Genomic DNA, 17741 nt, shown 5'->3' on the forward strand with positions numbered 1-17741 from the left:
TTTGTTGAATTTGTTGTATGTTCTCCTTGTTGAAAATAGTTGGATTTAGCATTTGTTTTGCTGTTTTGGGTGATATTGGGTGGTCAGTTTGTTCAAACAGTATTTGTGATTGACTTGCTCTTTCAGTGTCAATATTTAGTCCTGCAAATTCTTGTTGCAAGGTCAAGAAGTTGTTTATTTGTGCATCATCTTCAAATATCTGCCAGTCCTTGACATTGTTTGGGATAGAAGGTCTGTGTTTTACCTCAGCTGTAAAACAGTGGTGGGGCTCAAAAGGTAGCTTGCAGGTACTTGCAAACGTGGCTAAACTGTGGGCATGCAAGTTATGGGTTCTGGGGATCTTGGAAATTTGAAATTCAGTGAAGGACTGTAGTAGTTCAGCAGCAGCAGATCTATAAGATCTCAGTCTTTTGTCATTGGTGACAAAATTTCCCTTTACTTGTTGGATGACTAAATCTGAATCCCCCATAATTGAGACCTTTGTGGCTTGTAAGAACCTTACTAGCTTGAGGCCTAGTAAAAGAGCTTCATATTCTGCCATATTATTAGTACACTTGAAATTCAGTCTATAGGCTCGGCCTTCTGCATGACTGTCTTGTTTATTATGTATCCAAACTCTAGCCCCTGCCCCTAGTTTGTTGACTGACCCATCAAATTCAAGGAACCATAGGATCTCTGGTTCCAGGGAGAATTTAGTGACCTCCTTATGTATTGGAATTGTAAGTCGAAGATCTGGTTTGCCCTCTTGTTTGTTTTCTAGGGCAATTTCCTCACTTGATGGGACCTGTTCACTTTCTTGAGCAGCAGCTGTGTTTAATGTTTGCTTAATCATTGTTTCTTGGGTAGCAGTTTGCTCATTGGTGTCTTCCTCTTGTATGAGTGTCTTGGGTTCAACCTCATTATCTGGGAGAGTTGTATTATTATTGAAGAGAATGTATAAGTCTATGTCTGAATGGACAACGTATATGGGAAAGTTTTGAGGCTTTTCTTCACTGCTGACCATGTATTTCATTAATGTTTCTCTGTATAATCTCTTTGGTTGCCCAAAAACAGTGATGGTGGCATATGACATATCTAACTGCAGGGAACCTTGAAGTTTAGCCCCCCATGACCTTGATAACAACATCCCATACTTGGGTGGGATGTCAGCAACTACAACATCCATTAGAATTGTTTTGTTTGGGTACTGAACAAGAGACACACATAGATCTTTTATTAGGCCTAAGCACTTGACTTGGCTGGAATCAAAGGAGAACAGGTCCTTGTATGGTCTGGTAATATCCAGGTTTAGTCTTTCCATGACTGATTTGGGCATCAGGTTGTGAGAGGCACCTGAGTCAAACATTGCATTGTGTAATATTTTGTCATGAACATGCAGGCTGACATAGAAAGGTAAAATGCCTATACCTGCTGTCTTTCCATCCACCTCAGGGCCAAAAAGTAGCTCTGGGGTATCATCCAACACATTAACATCATCCTTGTTGGTAGTAAGTTGAAGGGACTTTTTGATTTTTTGTTTATACATGTCATGCTTGGCTAGTTCTGAAAGAGGAATAGCTACCTTCAATTTACTAATTTCAGTTTGTAGGTCAAAGGGTTTATCTGATTGGGTCTTTTGGCTGTGGATGGCATTTTTTTCCTTGTTCACTAACTCTTCTTCTTGATTCTCATCCTGATTTTGAGGCTTGCCTCTCTTGCTCATCTCTTGAGGGGTGACACTTGGGTTAGGGTGCAAGGATGATGTGTCCATGGGCTGCTGTTTTGCAGAAGCTGGTTCAGTGACTTCTTCAATGACCACTTCTTTTGCAAGTGAATCTGTTGGGTCATTTGGCTCTGTAACTGTGGCTCTTTTGGGCTGCTGATTATTTTTTATCCTTTCAGGCTGTGTCACATTTACAGTTCTGCTCCTTAGCTTGTATTGCTTATGGACTTCATAAACAGCTGTGTCATAGCCTTGTTTGAAGTCAAATGACTCACTTGATTTGATTGGGAACAACTTGATTACCTCATCCTCATGGTCTTCTTGTGTCAAAAAGACTTGACTTTCACCATCTAGACCCATTAAATTAATCTGAGAATCTTCATTGGGTTCACTTGATGTGGAAGTTTCAGCATAGTTTTCTTGGAAAGGGGGTCTTATGTCTTGGTCAGCACTGGCCTTGCCAACGTTTGGGTTTTGAGTTCTCCTAAAATTTGGATTCCTAGGAGGGTTGTTTTGTGGTGCTTCCCATGATGATTTTCTCTCAACCGATTCAACTCTATCCCCCAATCTCTTCATACCAGTGAGTATTGCATCCAGTTTTTGATCAAAGGCTGAGGGTTCTTCTTTGAAAGTGGTTCTCTTTTCCAACCTTGCTCTGTTTCTTTTGGCAATCAGGTTAGCTTCCACAGTGACAGCAACCTTTTGGGCCTCTGCAAGGGTTTGAGGGTCTCTCTCCTTCAATTGATAGGCCATATCAGGGTCAAAACCATCAGGAAATTTGTACAAGGCTAAATCAGGGGGAGGTCTTAAATTTTGCGGGATTGCGTTATATACATTGTTAAATCTTGCACAATACTCCAAAACAGTCTCTTGGGGACCTCTTTTGATAGTGTCATATTCCCCAAGTATGTGCAGAGGATCTTTCTTTTTCTCCCATCTGTTAGTAAAGGCTTGATACAACTCATCAGGAGTTGTGATGGAATTTGCATTTAGGGATCTAAACCAAGTTCTTACATCCCCAGTCAGACTTTGAACAAACATCCTCATTCTCACACTGTCATCATCTATTTCATAAGTTTCAAAATGGTCTTGCATCCTTTTGGCATGCTGAATAGCTGTCAAAGGGCCAGTGGAGTCAAAATATGAGATTTTGGTTTGGTAGTCTTGGGGTAGAGCTGCAACATTAGCTGGTATCTGCAAGGGTGCATATCTGTTAGCCATATTCACAAGGTTTGGGGGATTCACAGGAGCAACTGGGATAAAAGGAACGATGTGTGCCACAGAGGTAACAGGTGTAGCAGCACCTGGGGTATTGTTCAAGGGGATATGTGCAGTGGGTGAAGATGTGAAAGGAGGGCTTTGAGATGTAGATGGTGAACTGGGGGAGACAGGGGTAGACCTAAATAGCACTTTGATTGGGGTTGGAACTGGTTCAGGGTGAGCTGTCTCAGGACTGAAATCACTAGGGTTTTCCTGCCTTTGCTGCTTCCTAATGATTCTAGGGATTATGTTAGGATTCTCAAACACGGCTGGTGGATTTGGGTCAGGGTTTGACCTAGTGTACCTGTTTTCCCTTTTAGGAGCCAGCTTCTGAATTTGTTTTTGGTATTTTCTAAGATATTTTAGGATTGTTTAAGGGACTGTTTAAGCTTTTAGCACCACTGTCTACAGATAGACAACAACTTGAAAATTATGCTTAGCTCCCCAGTGGAGTCGCCATTTATGTTAACACCCAGGTTGTTCCCTATGACTCCCAAGGGAATACGGCCGGGGTAACCACTAACCAATCTTTGGATTACAGTTTCTAGCCAAACTGTGATCAGAGAGGGCTCTGTCTTTATGATTTGTCTTTGTTATGATAGTGTTTTAGGCTAGCTATTATGCTCAAGTTTTTGTTTATGTTTTGGTTGAAGGATGTCTCTCAACACCTAGGATGTAATGTATAGACAGTTGTATTTAATTGGGAAATGGAGTCTGGAGCTGTGAAATGTTTGAAATGCTTCAGTGGGAATGTTTAGACTGCAGGGCCTATTGGGTATCTCAACAAACAAAATTCAAAGCTTAAGTGGTGATGTGTGATGATGCATGTTTAGCCAATGAAAAGCATTTAAGAATTCTCCATTAAGCTAATGCTGTGAAAGTGAATATATTGCTCGGGAGCAAACTTGAATTCCTGAAACAAAGGTCACTGTGAAAGATATATTCTGAAAGTGTAGCAATTAAGAATTACACTCATCAAGATTATAACTGAGGAAAACATTCATTAACAACATAGATTGAGCCCAGGGTATTCCATGAATAAATCCTGAAGGCTATTCTTCTTCTTTGCTGCTAAATACCTAGAGATTAGAAACATTTGTGGATTGTAAACGATTGAAACACAAAACTAAGAGAGTTACAGAAAAACTTATTGTATGTGAGATGAACAGGGATCCTGCAAGCTTCAACAAACACCATGAACGCATTCCAACAACTCAGAACTTCAGAAATTCCATTACTTCTGTTATTTAAACTCTGTAAAGATTACAACATAGGAAACTTGTTCAAGAGAAATCAACAACAACCCTGCAAGCTTATGCGAGGGGCAAATATATACAAATGGTAATACAAAATATCTATGGCGTTGAGTCATCTGAGAAATAAATATTTCACCAACTTTGTACATAACAGCAGATAAAAAGTTATTGCTGTCTTTAATACATCATAAATGTTCATTTATATCAGTCAGAAGATATTTTGGCCTTTGGAGGCCACTGAGTCGGTTGGAATGATCTGCTTTAAATGCTGGAGAATGCGCTGATGTGGCTGCTCTGCTGTAACTTTTCGGCCCTGTCACCTGTAGCTGTCCATCTTGACTTACTGGCCGAAAGTCCTGCTGAGTTGGCTCAGCTTTTATCTTTTCATGCATGCTGATTTTACTAGCTTTTCCTGTGCATGCCACCTTGTATTTTTGATGAAAAACTTGAAGAATGGCTTCCTGGTCTATAAGATCATCTGTATTGCCTTTGTCCACCATTCCTGTGTGGGTAGTTGATGCCTGAGAATTGCATCCATAGTCTCATCTGCCTCTGTGTATTTATAGAAGTTAGGAGGCACTTCAAACAGGTGATTAATTTCATTCATTATGAAGAATAAATTCTCTACTCTATTGTAGAGACTTTGTCCTGTAGCTGGCCCTGTTTCTTCTGAGGTGCTGGGCCTTTCAGTGATCTGACTTGTGGCAAATGTATTGACCCTCTTGGCATACTGCTCATGGGTAAGCAGTTTCCCTGCACTGTTCAGTAAGCCAGGGAGACCTCGGTTCTGTAATACCACAAATTTGTCCATAAATCTGTTTACCTCGGTCTGCATGTCTTGGGTCCTTCTCTCCAATGTCTGCACTAAGTTTCTTAGTGTAAGGACCCTTTTTACCAACATAATAGTCTCAGTCCTGTTAGGAATTCCCATGGTTGCTAACTGAGAACTTGTTCTGTTATTGAGCACATTGATCATCCTGGTGGCAATTTCAGGCATATTGCCTAGAGCTGCCCTTGACCTCTGAATTTCCTTCTGTGCTTTTCCAATGAGCTCCAGCTGCTCATGGATTGTGTCAATATACTGCCATTGGTCAGTAATAGACTCGCCAATATTAGCCCATAGCACTGTCTTGATCTCGGCCACCACTTTATCCAGTTGGAGCTCCTTTTCTAACTCCTTTATCCTGTCTTTGAGGGCTTTTATTTCCCTGCCCTTTTCTGCCACGGTCTGCTTGGATTTGTCATATCTTTCATTTACCTTGGCTAATTTCTCTCTGGCTTCATTTAGTTCTGTCATTTGTGCTTCCAAGGCCTGTGTTGTCACTCAAGAAAAAATTTTAAATTTTTCACATCAGTTCGACTGTTTGTCAAAGGCGCATAAATCCTTTCTATCAGTTTCGCAGCGCAACATGTTTTAAGTGATTTCGTAGCGCATAATTCATGTTTTGCACTGGCTGCGCTACGAAATGGGGAATTCATGCTGATCCATAGCACATCTCACACCAGCTGTCATATTTTCTGCAAGAATTTTACGGGAATAGCATGTGTAAGGTCTTACATGTCAGTCTTGACACATGCAGGCTCTGTTGGCATCAAAGGGGCTTTTGCAAAGGACTATTTCGCGGAGTTACAGGTATTGTAACAAAGCCACTTGAAGGTGCCAGATCATCTGGTTTGGAGGGTTTTGTTCAAGGTGTTGGCAAAGGTATAATTGGAGTTCTTGATCTCCTGTCGAAAACTACAGAAGGTGCAAATGCAATAAGGATGAAAATCACTGCAACGATAACCTCTGAGGAACAACTACTTCGTTACAGGCTTCCTCGGGAAATTAATGGAGGCCATGCTCTCCGACCCACATCGAACGGGAGAAGGGAAAGGTTGTTGACAAGATGCAGTCTAGTGTTAAATCTGGACGAGAAAATTGGCAAACTGAGCTGCCAAGGGCTGGTCTTGGTATAGGAGTCATAGAAAGGTTGAAATTTGAGAAGTCAAAAGATGTGCGATGGCAAGGAAGATGCTCTGGTACAGTGTATATTGGTGGGAGTGAATCCGAAGGACATTTTTCACTGATAAATGAAGCATATTCCATGTTTTCTCACACCAACCCGCTGCATTTGAGCGTTTTCCCAAGTATAGCACGATTTGAGAGTGAGGTGGTAGCAATGACAGCAAGCATGTTTGGTAGTAGAGAAAAAGCATCTGGAGGACAAGTTTGTGGTAATATGTCTTCGGGAGGCACAGAAAGTATTATACTTGCAGTAAAGTCTTCACGGGATTATATGAAAGTCAAGAAGGGAATTATGAAACCAGAAATGATAATTCCAGAATCTGCCCATTCTGCATATGATAAAGCGGCCCAATACCTTAAAATCAAGCTATGGCGTGTACCGGTAAATGAAGATTTCCAAGCAGATGTAAAAGCAATCCAGCGTTATTTGAACAAGAATACGGTTATGATTGTTGGCTCAGCACCGGGTTTTCCTCATGGTATCATTGATCCCATCGAAGAACTTGGAGACTTGGTCTTGCGCTGGGGTATTTGCTTTCACGTTGATCTCTGCCTTGGAGGTTTTGTGCTTCCTTTTGCTCGCAAATTAGGGTATCCAATTCCACCTTTTGATTTCACTGTTCAAGGAGTAACTTCAATATCAGTGGATACTCACAAGTATGGCCTAGGGCCAAAGGGCACAAGTGTTGTGCTGTATCGCAATCATGAAATCAGAAAGCAACAATTTGTGGCTGTAACGGAGTGGTCAGGAGGTCTTTATGTTTCACCAACTATTGCTGGAAGCAGACCTGGTGGTCTTATTGCTGGTGCCTGGGCAGCTATGATGAGTGTTAGGGAGGAAGGATATCTGGAGGCAGTGAGAAAAGTAATGGAAGTATCAAAAACTTTTCAGGAAGGAATAAAGCAAATTCCAGAACTATTCATTGTGGGAAGACCAGACATGACAGTCATTGCATTTGGATCAGATAAGCTCGATATTTTTAAAGTGAATGATGTTCTGTCAACACGAGGATGGCATCTAAATGCTTTACAAAGACCTAACAGCATACACATATGTCTGACTCTTCAGCATACCCTTATAGCAGAAGATTGCTTGAAAGATCTGAAAGAAGCAGTTACAACTGTGCAAGAAAATCCAAGTGCATTTGAAGATGGCATGGCTCCAATATATGGAGCTGCTGGAAAGATGCCAGACAGAGGGATGGTGCAGGATTTGCTGATTGAATATATGGACAGTAAAGCATCTTAAGTTCTTTCCCCTCGACACCAAAACAAAATTCATCACATGACTTTGGAACCCCTCTTACAAGTTCCAAATATGAACTTTTGATTGGAATTTACCTGTAGGAGGGGAAAAAACCAAAGAGGAAGATGTATCTGATTTTGTGAATGTCACATTTGTTACAAGGTAGCCCAATTCTCCTCACTATGATGGAACAGACACTCAGATGAACATTCGCATGACAAAGCTTGATTTCTTCTGCAACAGATGTACTGTTGTTTCTTTGATTGACTTTGGTATGGAACTGAGTGAATTAATGGAAGTCATATCTGAGAAAGCATCTCCACAGCATGATATGGCAGGTATTACAGTGAGGATGGTCACTGGTGACAATATTAACACAGCTAAAGCAATTGCAGCGGAATGTGGCATTTTAACAGATGATGGTGTTGAAGCAGAAGATCATAAACCTTCTGAGGCAGTTATCTTTTGTTCAGGGATAAAAACTCAAGACAATGAACTTCGTTTTAGCCTCTTATGTCAGGTAGCTATTGAAGCTCCAAAGATTATTAAGCTCTCAAGCAGTGAACACTTTAGTGGACCTCATGGGGAGGGTTTTATTTTCATTGTCAATGATTGGCATACATCTCTTCTTCCTTGTTACTTGAAGACAGTCAAATTTTAGGAGGAAGACTGTGTTTTTTAAATTACACAGCAGTTTCGTAGCGCGCTACGAAACTGCTGTAGCTGCATGTTTCAGTTGAGCCAATCAATTATGATTGACAAATCAGCAAATCTTTCTGAAAGGTGTTGTCTTCACACATGAAAAAATGGCCAGCACATCGAAGACGTGGCAGCCTGTTCAATTTTGAGTAATCAAAGATAAAAGGCATACTGCTTTGGATTCGAATATCGTGAAGCACATCAAAGACCGACAAACAGGGGCCTATGTTTCAGGGTAACGGAAAGGATGTGTTATTAAAGACAAACATGGGGCATTAATTGCTCATCTCATGCCATCTCAGCCAAACGGAAAGGAAGCCATGTGTCAAAGCTGCAAGGAGGAATCTTCTACGAAGAAGATAGAATTAAAGTTATAATTAAATATGAACCTTTTAGAACTTCAGTTAGTGTTGACTGTATTTAATAGGTTAGTTCAATAGCGGATAGGAGTAATTAATGGCAATCATCGAGCTCCCCTCATGCTGGAGGTGGAAGCTCTAAGTAGTTAGAAGTATGTGTCTATATAGAGGAGAATGATCTAGGTAATTGGGGTTGGATGTTTTTGGAGAAGACTGTTTTGGTTTATGTATAGCAGATTTCAGTAATGCAAAGGACTGTTGTTTCTTCTCAGGATTCACAATAGATCTTATTGTTCAAATGTATGATGATTTATTCTCTTTAATGTTCTTTTACAGTTTGGTTAATGCATAATCACTCAGAACTCATGAATCATGCTCTGACTTCCTGTATGCCTAAGCAAACTGAGTTTCATGTAAGTTATGTTTGAACATTAGATGTAAAGTGCCCTAATTTCTATGAAAGGATAGTGTTATTGTTTACTGAGATATTAGTGACTCCATAAGCCCAATGGGAAGCAGTTTTGTCCAGCCAGTACATTTTTCATGTGTCTTGTAAGAGTTAGCCATCTTGTTCAATATGAATAACCTATGAGAGAGCCCTCTCAGACTAAGGAGGCTAAGCCTTAGTTAAAAGCCTGGTTTGAAACAGTTACACAGAGTCTTGCTGATTGGCAGCCTTCAGTACCTGATTTTGTGATAACATTTTGGTGCGTCTGCCAGGAGCCTGAAGATTACTCATTCCCGTAGTTATAAGATTGAATTTCTGAAGGTAGCAGGAGTTCAAAAAGGTTTTCGAGGCTGCAAAACTACCTTGGCGACTCCATTGTTGAAGAATTCGAAATTCATAGGTTCATGGTGATTCCACTGGAGTTATGAAGGACCCAGAAGCTACCATTCTTAGTTCAAGGTATGCATGCATAGATTTTTCAGGAATTCATGGTTTCCCAAATCATTTTCCCAAGGATGCATATTTTCTAAGGAATGGTCCCAAATTTAATGGAGAAGATTTGAGTTTAACTCTGAAGCATATCTCAGATTTCTGTCATTTTGCTGAGCTTCTTAGAGTTAAACATGAGGATGTTTGCATTATGTTATTTTATGATTCACTTCAAGGGAAATGCAAACAATATTGAAAGTTTTCCTATCAAATCCGTTAAGTCACTTCAAGACTTATGGCTTATGTTTTTGGAGGAATGGATAGATAGGTCAGAGGTGGTGGCAAACTCTCCTTCAGTTGAGGGTTTCAAACAATGGAATGATGATCATATTAATGAAGAAATAGGTGAAAATTTTTCTTTGTCCTTGTCCTCGTATCTAAAGTCCTTTGACTGTAAAGCAGAGGATAATATGGGATTTTTGGATGAAGTTGCTGAGGACATTGAGAAAGAAATTGAAGGTTTAGAAGGTCAAATTCAGGCATATAGTTTTCATAATCATGATCATTATTTTCAGAAGTTTTCTATGGCAGAACGCAAGGAGACAATGCTGGTTCCTTTCTCTTTCACGATTGAGGAACTGAACACTGTTGTTGAAGATCAGTTTGCACAACCAGAAAGTTACAAGAAAAATCAAGATGATCATGTATTCTGGGATCCTATAGCTGATTACATGGAAGAGTTTTACACTCCAGTATTTCAGTTTTCCTATAAAGATCAGAGACAATTCCAGTGGCAGCGGTCATCACACTATCATATTGGCTCTGAACTACGATGCAGTCAAAGAAGTCAAATATCAAATAAAACAGAGGATTGGCTACATTGGAAATTTCATATTGATTGAGCAGGAAAAAGTTTGAAACTGTTAGGATAGGTAGGTAGGTAAATATAAATAAGCTCAAGGTCAACTGAGCATTTTTCAGTAGATGTAGCTTTCTTTCTCCTACAGTCATGCTTGTCAAGCAAATTTCTGTTTGTCATGAATGGATAAGGCACTGGATCTGCAAGTTCTTAGTGTACTACAGGAGCACACTATCCCAAGTGGAGTCACTGTTGTCACTCAAGAAATTTTTTTAAATTTTTCACATCAGTTCGACTCTTTGTCAAAGGCGCATAAATCCTTTCTATCAGTTTCGCAGCGCAGCATGTTTTAAGTGATTTCGTAGCGCATAATTCATGTTTTGCACTGGTTGCGCTACGAAATGGGGAATTCATGCTGATCCATAGCACATCTCACACCAGCTGTCATATTTTCTGCAAGAATTTTACGGGAATAGCATGTGTAAGGTCTTACATGTCAGTCTTGACACGTGCAGGCTCTGTTGGCATCAAAGGGGCTTTTGCAAAGGACTATTTCGCGGAGTTACAGGTATTGTAACAAAGCCACTTGAAGGTGCCAGATCATCTGGTGTGGAGGGTTTTGTTCAAGGTGTTGGCAAAGGTATAATTGGAGTTCTTGATCTCCTGTCGAAAACTACAGAAGGTGCAAATGCAATAAGGATGAAAATCACTGCAACGATAACCTCTGAGGGACAACTACTTCGTTACAGGCTTCCTCGGGAAATTAATGGAGGCCATGCTCTCCGACCCACATCGAACGGGAGAAGGGAAAGGTTGTTGACAAGATGCAGTCTAGTGTTAAATCTGGACGAGAAAATTGGCAAACTGAGCTGCCAAGGGCTGGTCTTGGTATAGGAGTCATAGAAAGGTTGAAATTTGAGAAGTCAAAAGATGTGCGATGGAAAGGAAGATGCTCTGGTACAGTGTATATTGGTGGGAGTGAACCCGAAGGACATTTTTCACTGATAAATGAAGCATATTCCATGTTTTCTCACACCAACCCGCTGCATTTGAGCGTTTTCCCAAGTATAGCACGATTTGAGAGTGAGGTGGTAGCAATGAAAGCAAGCATGTTTGGTAGTAGAGAAAAAGCATCTGGAGGACAAGTTTGTGGTAATATGTCTTCGGGAGGCACAGAAAGTATTATACTTGCAATAAAGTCTTCACGGGATTATATGAAAGTCAAGAAGGGAATTATGAAACCAGAAATTATAATTCCAGAATCTGCCCATTCTGCATATGATAAAGCGGCCCAATACCTTAAAATCAAGCTATGGCGTGTACCGGTAAATGAAGATGTCGAAGCAGATGTAAAAGAAATCCAGCGTTATTTGAACAAGAATACGGTTATGATTGTTGGCTCAGCACCGGGTTTTCCTCATGGTATCATTGATCCCATCGAAGAACTTGGAGACTTGGTCTTGCGCTGGGGTATTTGCTTTCACGTTGATCTCTGCCTTGGAGGTTTTGTGATTCCTTTTGCTCGCAAATTAGGGTATACAATTCCACCTTTTGATTTCACTGTTCAAGGAGTAACTTCAATATCAGTGGATACTCACAAGTATGGCCTAGGGCCAAAGGGCACAAGTGTTGTGCTGTATCACAATCATGAAATCAGAAAGCAACAATTTGTGGCTGTAACAGAGTGGTCAGGAGGTCTTTATGTTTCACCAACTATTGCTGGAAGCAGATCTGGTGGTCTTATTGCTGGTGCCTGGGCATCTATGATGAGTGTTAGGGAGGAAGGATATCTGGAGGCAGTGAGAAAAGTAATGGAAGTATCAAAAACTTTTCAGGAAGGAATAAAGCAAATTCCAGAACTATTCATTGTGGGAAGACCAGACATGACAGTCATTGCATTTGGATCAGATAAGCTCGATATTTTTAAAGTGAATGATGTTCTGTCAACACGAGGATGGAATCTAAATGCTTTACAAAGACCTAACAGCATACACATATGTCTGACTCTTCAGCATACCCTTATAGCAGAAGATTGCTTGAAAGATCTGAAAGAAGCAGTTACAACTGTGCAAGAAAATCCAAGTGCATTTGAAGATGGCATGGCTCCAATATATGGAGCTGCTGGAAAGATGCCAGACAGAGGGATGGTGCAGGATTTGCTGATTGAATATATGGACAGTAAAGCATCTTAAGTTCTTTCCCCTCGACACCAAAACAAAATTCATCACATGACTTTGGAACCCCTCTTACAAGTTCCAAATATGAACTTTTGATTGGAATTTACCCGTAGGAGGGGAAAAAACCAAAGAGGAAGATGTATCTGATTTTGTGAATGTCACATTTGTTACAAGGTAGCCCAATTCTCCTCACTATGATGGAACAGACACTCAGATGAACATTCGCATGACAAAGCTTGATTTCTTCTGCAACAGATGTACTGTTGTTTCTTTGATTGACTTTGGCATGGAACTGAGTGAATTAATGGAAGTCATATCTGAGAAAGCATCTCCACAGCATGATATGGCAGGTATTACAGTGAGGATGGTCACTGGTGACAATATTAACACAGCTAAAGCAATTGCAGCGGAATGTGGCATTTTAACAGATGATGGTGTTGAAGCAGAAGATCATAAACCTTCTGAGGCAGTTATCTTTTGTTCAGGGATAAAAACTCAAGACAATGAACTTCGTTTTAGCCTCTTATGTCAGGCAGCTATTGAAGCTCCAAAGATTATTAAGCTCTCAAGCAGTGAACACTTTAGTGGACCTCATGGGGAGGGTTTTATTTTCATTGTCAATGATTGGCATACATCTCTTCTTCCTTGTTACTTGAAGACAGTCAAATTTTAGGTTGAAGCTGTGTTTTTTAAATTACACAGCAGTTTCGTAGCGCGCTACGAAACTGCTGTAGCTGCATGTTTCAGTTGAGCCAATCAATTATGATTGACAAATCAGCAAATCTTTCTGAAAGGTGTTGTCTTCACACATGAAAAAATGGCTAGCACATCGAAGACGTAGCAGCCTGTTCAATTTTGAGTAATCAAAGATAAAAGGCATACTGCTTTGGATTCGAATATCGTGAAGCACATCAAAGACCGACAAACAGGGGCCTATGTTTCAGGGTAACGGAAAGGATGTGTTATTAAAGACAAACATGGGGCATTAATTGCTCATCTCATGCCATCTCAGCCAAACGGAAAGGAAGCCATGTGTCAAAGCTGCAAGGAGGAATCTTCTACGAAGAAGATAGAATTAAAGTTATAATTAAATATGAACCTTTTAGAACTTCAGTTAGTTCTGACTGTATTTAATAGGTTAGTTCAATAGCGGATAAGAGTAATTAATGGCAATCATCGTGCTCCCTCATGCTGGAGGTGGAAGCTCTAAGTAGTTAGAAGTATGTGTCTATATAGAGGAGAATGATCTAGGTAATTGGGGTTGGATGTTTTTGGAGAAGACTGTTTTGGTTTATGTATAGCAGATTTCAGTAATGCAAAGGACTGTTGTTTCTTCTCAGGATTCACAATAGATCTTATTGTTCAAATGTATGATGATTTATTCTCTTTAATGTTCTTTTACAGTTTGGTTAATGCATAATCACTCAGAACTCATGAATCATGCTCTGACTTCCTGTATGCCTAAGCAAACTGAGTTTCATGTAAGTTATGTTTGAACATTAGATGTAAAGTGACCTGATTTCTATGAAAGGATAGTGTTATTGTTTACTGAGATATTAGTGACTCCATAAGCCCAATGGGAAGCAATTCTGTCCAGCCAGTACATTTTTCATGTGTCTTGTAAGAGTTAGCCATCTTGTTCAATATGAATAACCTATGAGAGAGCCCTCTCAGACTAAGGAGGCTAAGCCTTAGTTAAAAGCCTGGTTTGAAACAGTTACACAGAGTCTTGCTGATTGGCAGCCTTCAGTACCTGATTTTGTGATAACAACCTAGATCTCATTTCTCAGCTTTTGCATATCCAGGCTTGGGGCCTGCTCTGTTGTTGCTGGTGGTGCTGAGGTGGATGGTGCTGTATGTCCTATTTGTTGAGGAGGAGGAACAGTAGTTGGAGCAGTTTCCTCAAGGTTTATTATTTCAGGAGGAGGCTGGGAGGTCTGACCTTCTTCTCTTTGCTTCAAAGCTGCCTGTAATGCTGCTTGTGCAGCCTCTGATTCTCCCAGCTTTTCTTGAGTCTGAATTAGCTGCTTGTATAGAGACACCAGCAAGGCTGTGGCATCTTGATCATGCCTCTGCTGGGCAACTTCATCTGTTTGAGGGTGAATTGTGGCTGGGATTTTGATCTTTCTTCTCAAAGCTACCATGTCTGCATCCCTCAACTTCAATATCTCTTGTATGCCCTTGATATCTTTGGGATCATGCCCAATCTCTATGATTATATCTTCTAAGGACCTAACTCTGTTGTCCTTAGCTTGAGAGAATGCTCTCTCCAACTCAAGTTGTGCAACTGTATTATTAAGGCTATTTTCTAGCCTATAATTGTCCAATGTTTTGTCTGCCAAGGAGGCATACACCATCTCACCCGTTTGTTTGTGTAATTCAATTTTGTCCATAGGGTGGATGTCCTTGGCAAGGACCTCAAGATTGGTCCTTATATAATCTGCAGGGGACTGGGGCTGTGCTACAGCTGGCAAGAAATGACTCATGATCATTTTGCCTTCACTAACATCATACGCAGACATCAGTCTTTGCTGGTTAGTGGGAGCCATTTTCAACAAATGATTGTATAGTTGTATCTTTATTGGCTCATTCCTCCTCTTTATGTCAATGAACTGCTGTTTGATGCTCAGTTCACCTTCTCTCTGCTGGCTTGAGGAGCTGACTTCTCCTCCCACTGTTCTGTTCTGTTCCTCTTGGAAGGAACTTGCGGATGCTTCTCTACTAGGTGGGCCCATGCCCAGAGACTGCCCTATTGGCATTTCCTCCTCAGAGAAAGGATTCAGTCTCTGTCTTTTCTCACCATGACTTATTGATGTGGTTAAGGGAGTCTCTCTGTCCCTTTTCCTGCTTATATCCTCCTTTTGTGGAGTTTGGAGGATTGATGCTTCAGCTGATGTTTCTTGCCTAGGAGGCACCGTGTTTTGGGCCTGCTGTTCAGTGAAAATTGGGGCTTCCACTGTCTGCTCTTGCTGTACAGGCTGCTCCTGTCTTTGTTCTTCTTGTTGTTGCTGCTGCTGCTGTTGATGTACTTCCTGCTGCTGCACTTCTTTTTCTGTTTGCTCTTCAGTCATGGGAGGTGGTTGCTCTTGTTCCACCTGCTTTTCTTTGCCTTTGCTGGATGTCTGTTGAGTGTCCATGGCAGCTTGCTGATGTGTTGTTGAAGAAGAGGCAGATGCTCCAAGTTGCCTTTGATATGATAAGGAAACTTGTCCACAAGTTTCCAAGTCAGCCTCTTTTTGCAAATTCCTAGCCTCTCTCTCTAGCATCTGCTCTCTAGAGATTGGCTCTTCTAGAGTGCCCTCTTTCCAGCTCAAAGCATTTGCATACTTTTCAATATGAGGCAGCCTAACATGTGAATAGTTACCCAATTTGTATTTTATCCTTCTGAGGGAGATAAAATGATTAGGGTCATAAGGTATCCATTTGAAACTGGTTTGCAATTTGAAACTTTCTAAGATCATATCTGCCTCCTTCCATCCCTCCTCTCTTTTATTGTATAGAAAAGGGCCTAGCTGGTTCCTTACCTTCAGCTGCACCTTCTTATTCCTACTTTGGAAATGGAAGCAGTCTGCATTTCCAAACTGCCTGAAGTATTCTAGGGCAAAAAGTCTCATAGGGACATACCTTGGCAGCCTGTAAGGGTCCAACTCACAGCCATATATTCTGATTACTGTGTGGTGTTGGTAAAAATACCAATCACCAATGCTGTAGGATTTGGAGAGATGGAGAATTCTTTGCATGTCATCAGTCAACCTTGGAGGAGGGACACCATACAGCAAGGTCATAGCTGGGTGAATGAACAGGTCTATGAATTCACAGTATGTGTATGGTGATTCGGAAGTACGATGAAAAACTGAGGTCCAAAACACAACTGACCTTGGAATTCCCTGGGCATTTAGTTTCTTGAGGGGAATGGAGAAACTGTCTGGTTGATAAAACAAGAACAGATGGTAGATGTATGAGGTGTATCTGAACACCCTTTCCATTTGCAGATTCATTAGCTGTTCATGGATCTTTTCTGCAATATATGTGGCATAGTCATAGTGTATAGCTGGAGGCTTTCCAGGAGAAAATATAGACAGCATTGCCATTATAGTGTCATCAACATCCTCAATTCCCTTGTACCCCAGAACGTAGCTGATCAAATCTACCAGCATTCTGCCCAAGTCATTCAGGTAGTGATATCCAATAGGAGGAGTCCTCATAGTTTCAGAGCTTGGCTGTATGAACAACTGATTAATTTTGGTGATCTGGGCACTTGACAAATTACTCCCCTTCTTTACTAAGTCCAACATGGAGAGAGGAGTCAATGGCCTTGCAGTATGGAAATGCAACATCTCATTTATAGTTTCTGGGGTGATATGAAACAAGATTGAGCCTGTAGGACTGAGAACAACTCTTTGGCATGGATCATAGCATTCATGGCACTTGTGGATCAAGTCTGGAAGGGCATTGACTTGAGGGAGGTTGTAAATGGGAAAATTTGAGTCCCAAATCCCTAAAATATCAGCTCCACCAAGGTGTTGGGCTTTCAATTCATTTAGCATGTGGATATTAAACTTAGAACCCATTGGGAACCAGTCTATCATCTGATAATCTACATCTCCCAGGGCTTTCCATTCTAACTCCCTTTGAGGGGCATTCAGAGGCTGGATATTCAAGGCTATTGGTGCTTCCATGACTAGAAAGGCTTATGATTTGTATGTAAACTGTTTTGAGTGAGCAGAAGAACGCAGAGGAGTTTCTTGACGATATAACTGTGAATTGTAGGGAACAGAGGGCGAATTGAGCAAACAGCAATTGAAATACCGTTTATAGGATTGATTAAAACAGTAGCAGGACTGAGTTAGAGTATTTCTATGGTGAATTTATGTAATGGAGGTTTCTAGTTCACGACTGCGCGAACTACCAGTGAATTCAGGTTAATTTGGTCAAATGCAGGCTTGGCAGAAGGTTTATTGCCTCGCTATTCGGAAATGAGTGCAGGTCACTGGATGTTTGATGGTGATTTTGGTGTTTTATACTCTCTTAAACAGTTTGCTTACAGAAACATGGATAAAACCAGGTGCAGGGAACAATTTTGAGAAATACCTTGTGAATTGTCGATAACAGTTACGAATGCAGGTACGACGGAGGCGCCCACGGTTTAAGAGTCAAATTGTGCAGGTTGGCGCTAAATTGGTCGTAAAATGCATGCAGGAAAATCAATAGTAGTTTTGGCAAAAGTGAGAAAAAACATGCATTTTTGGCTAAAATATGGACTTTTGGCATATTGGCTCGTTTTTGGGATGACGTCAG

General features: G+C 40.8%; 1 protein-coding gene and 1 pseudogene across 1 annotated transcript; both read left to right on the forward strand.

The window, feature by feature from the left end:
* The first annotated feature begins 6076 nt into the window (after nucleotides 1-6076).
* On the forward strand, nucleotides 6077-7475 carry LOC149230055 (sphingosine-1-phosphate lyase pseudogene; annotated as a pseudogene).
* Nucleotides 7476-7674: 199 nt separating this feature from the next.
* LOC149230056 (sphingosine-1-phosphate lyase-like) lies at nucleotides 7675-17527 on the forward strand. Its single transcript, XM_089381192.1, has 6 exons — nucleotides 7675-7992; nucleotides 10782-10834; nucleotides 11039-12444; nucleotides 12557-12617; nucleotides 12699-13045; nucleotides 17385-17527. The coding sequence occupies exons 1-6, from the start codon at nucleotides 7675-7677 to the stop codon at nucleotides 17525-17527; spliced, it is 2328 nt and encodes a 775-aa protein (XP_089237318.1).
* The last annotated feature ends 214 nt before the right edge of the window (nucleotides 17528-17741 follow it).

This window comes from Pinus tabuliformis, chromosome J, assembly GCF_031772625.1.
Source record: "Pinus tabuliformis cultivar Carrire ecotype Pingquan chromosome J, CPIR1, whole genome shotgun sequence".
Lineage (NCBI taxonomy): Eukaryota > Viridiplantae > Streptophyta > Pinopsida > Pinales > Pinaceae > Pinus > Pinus tabuliformis.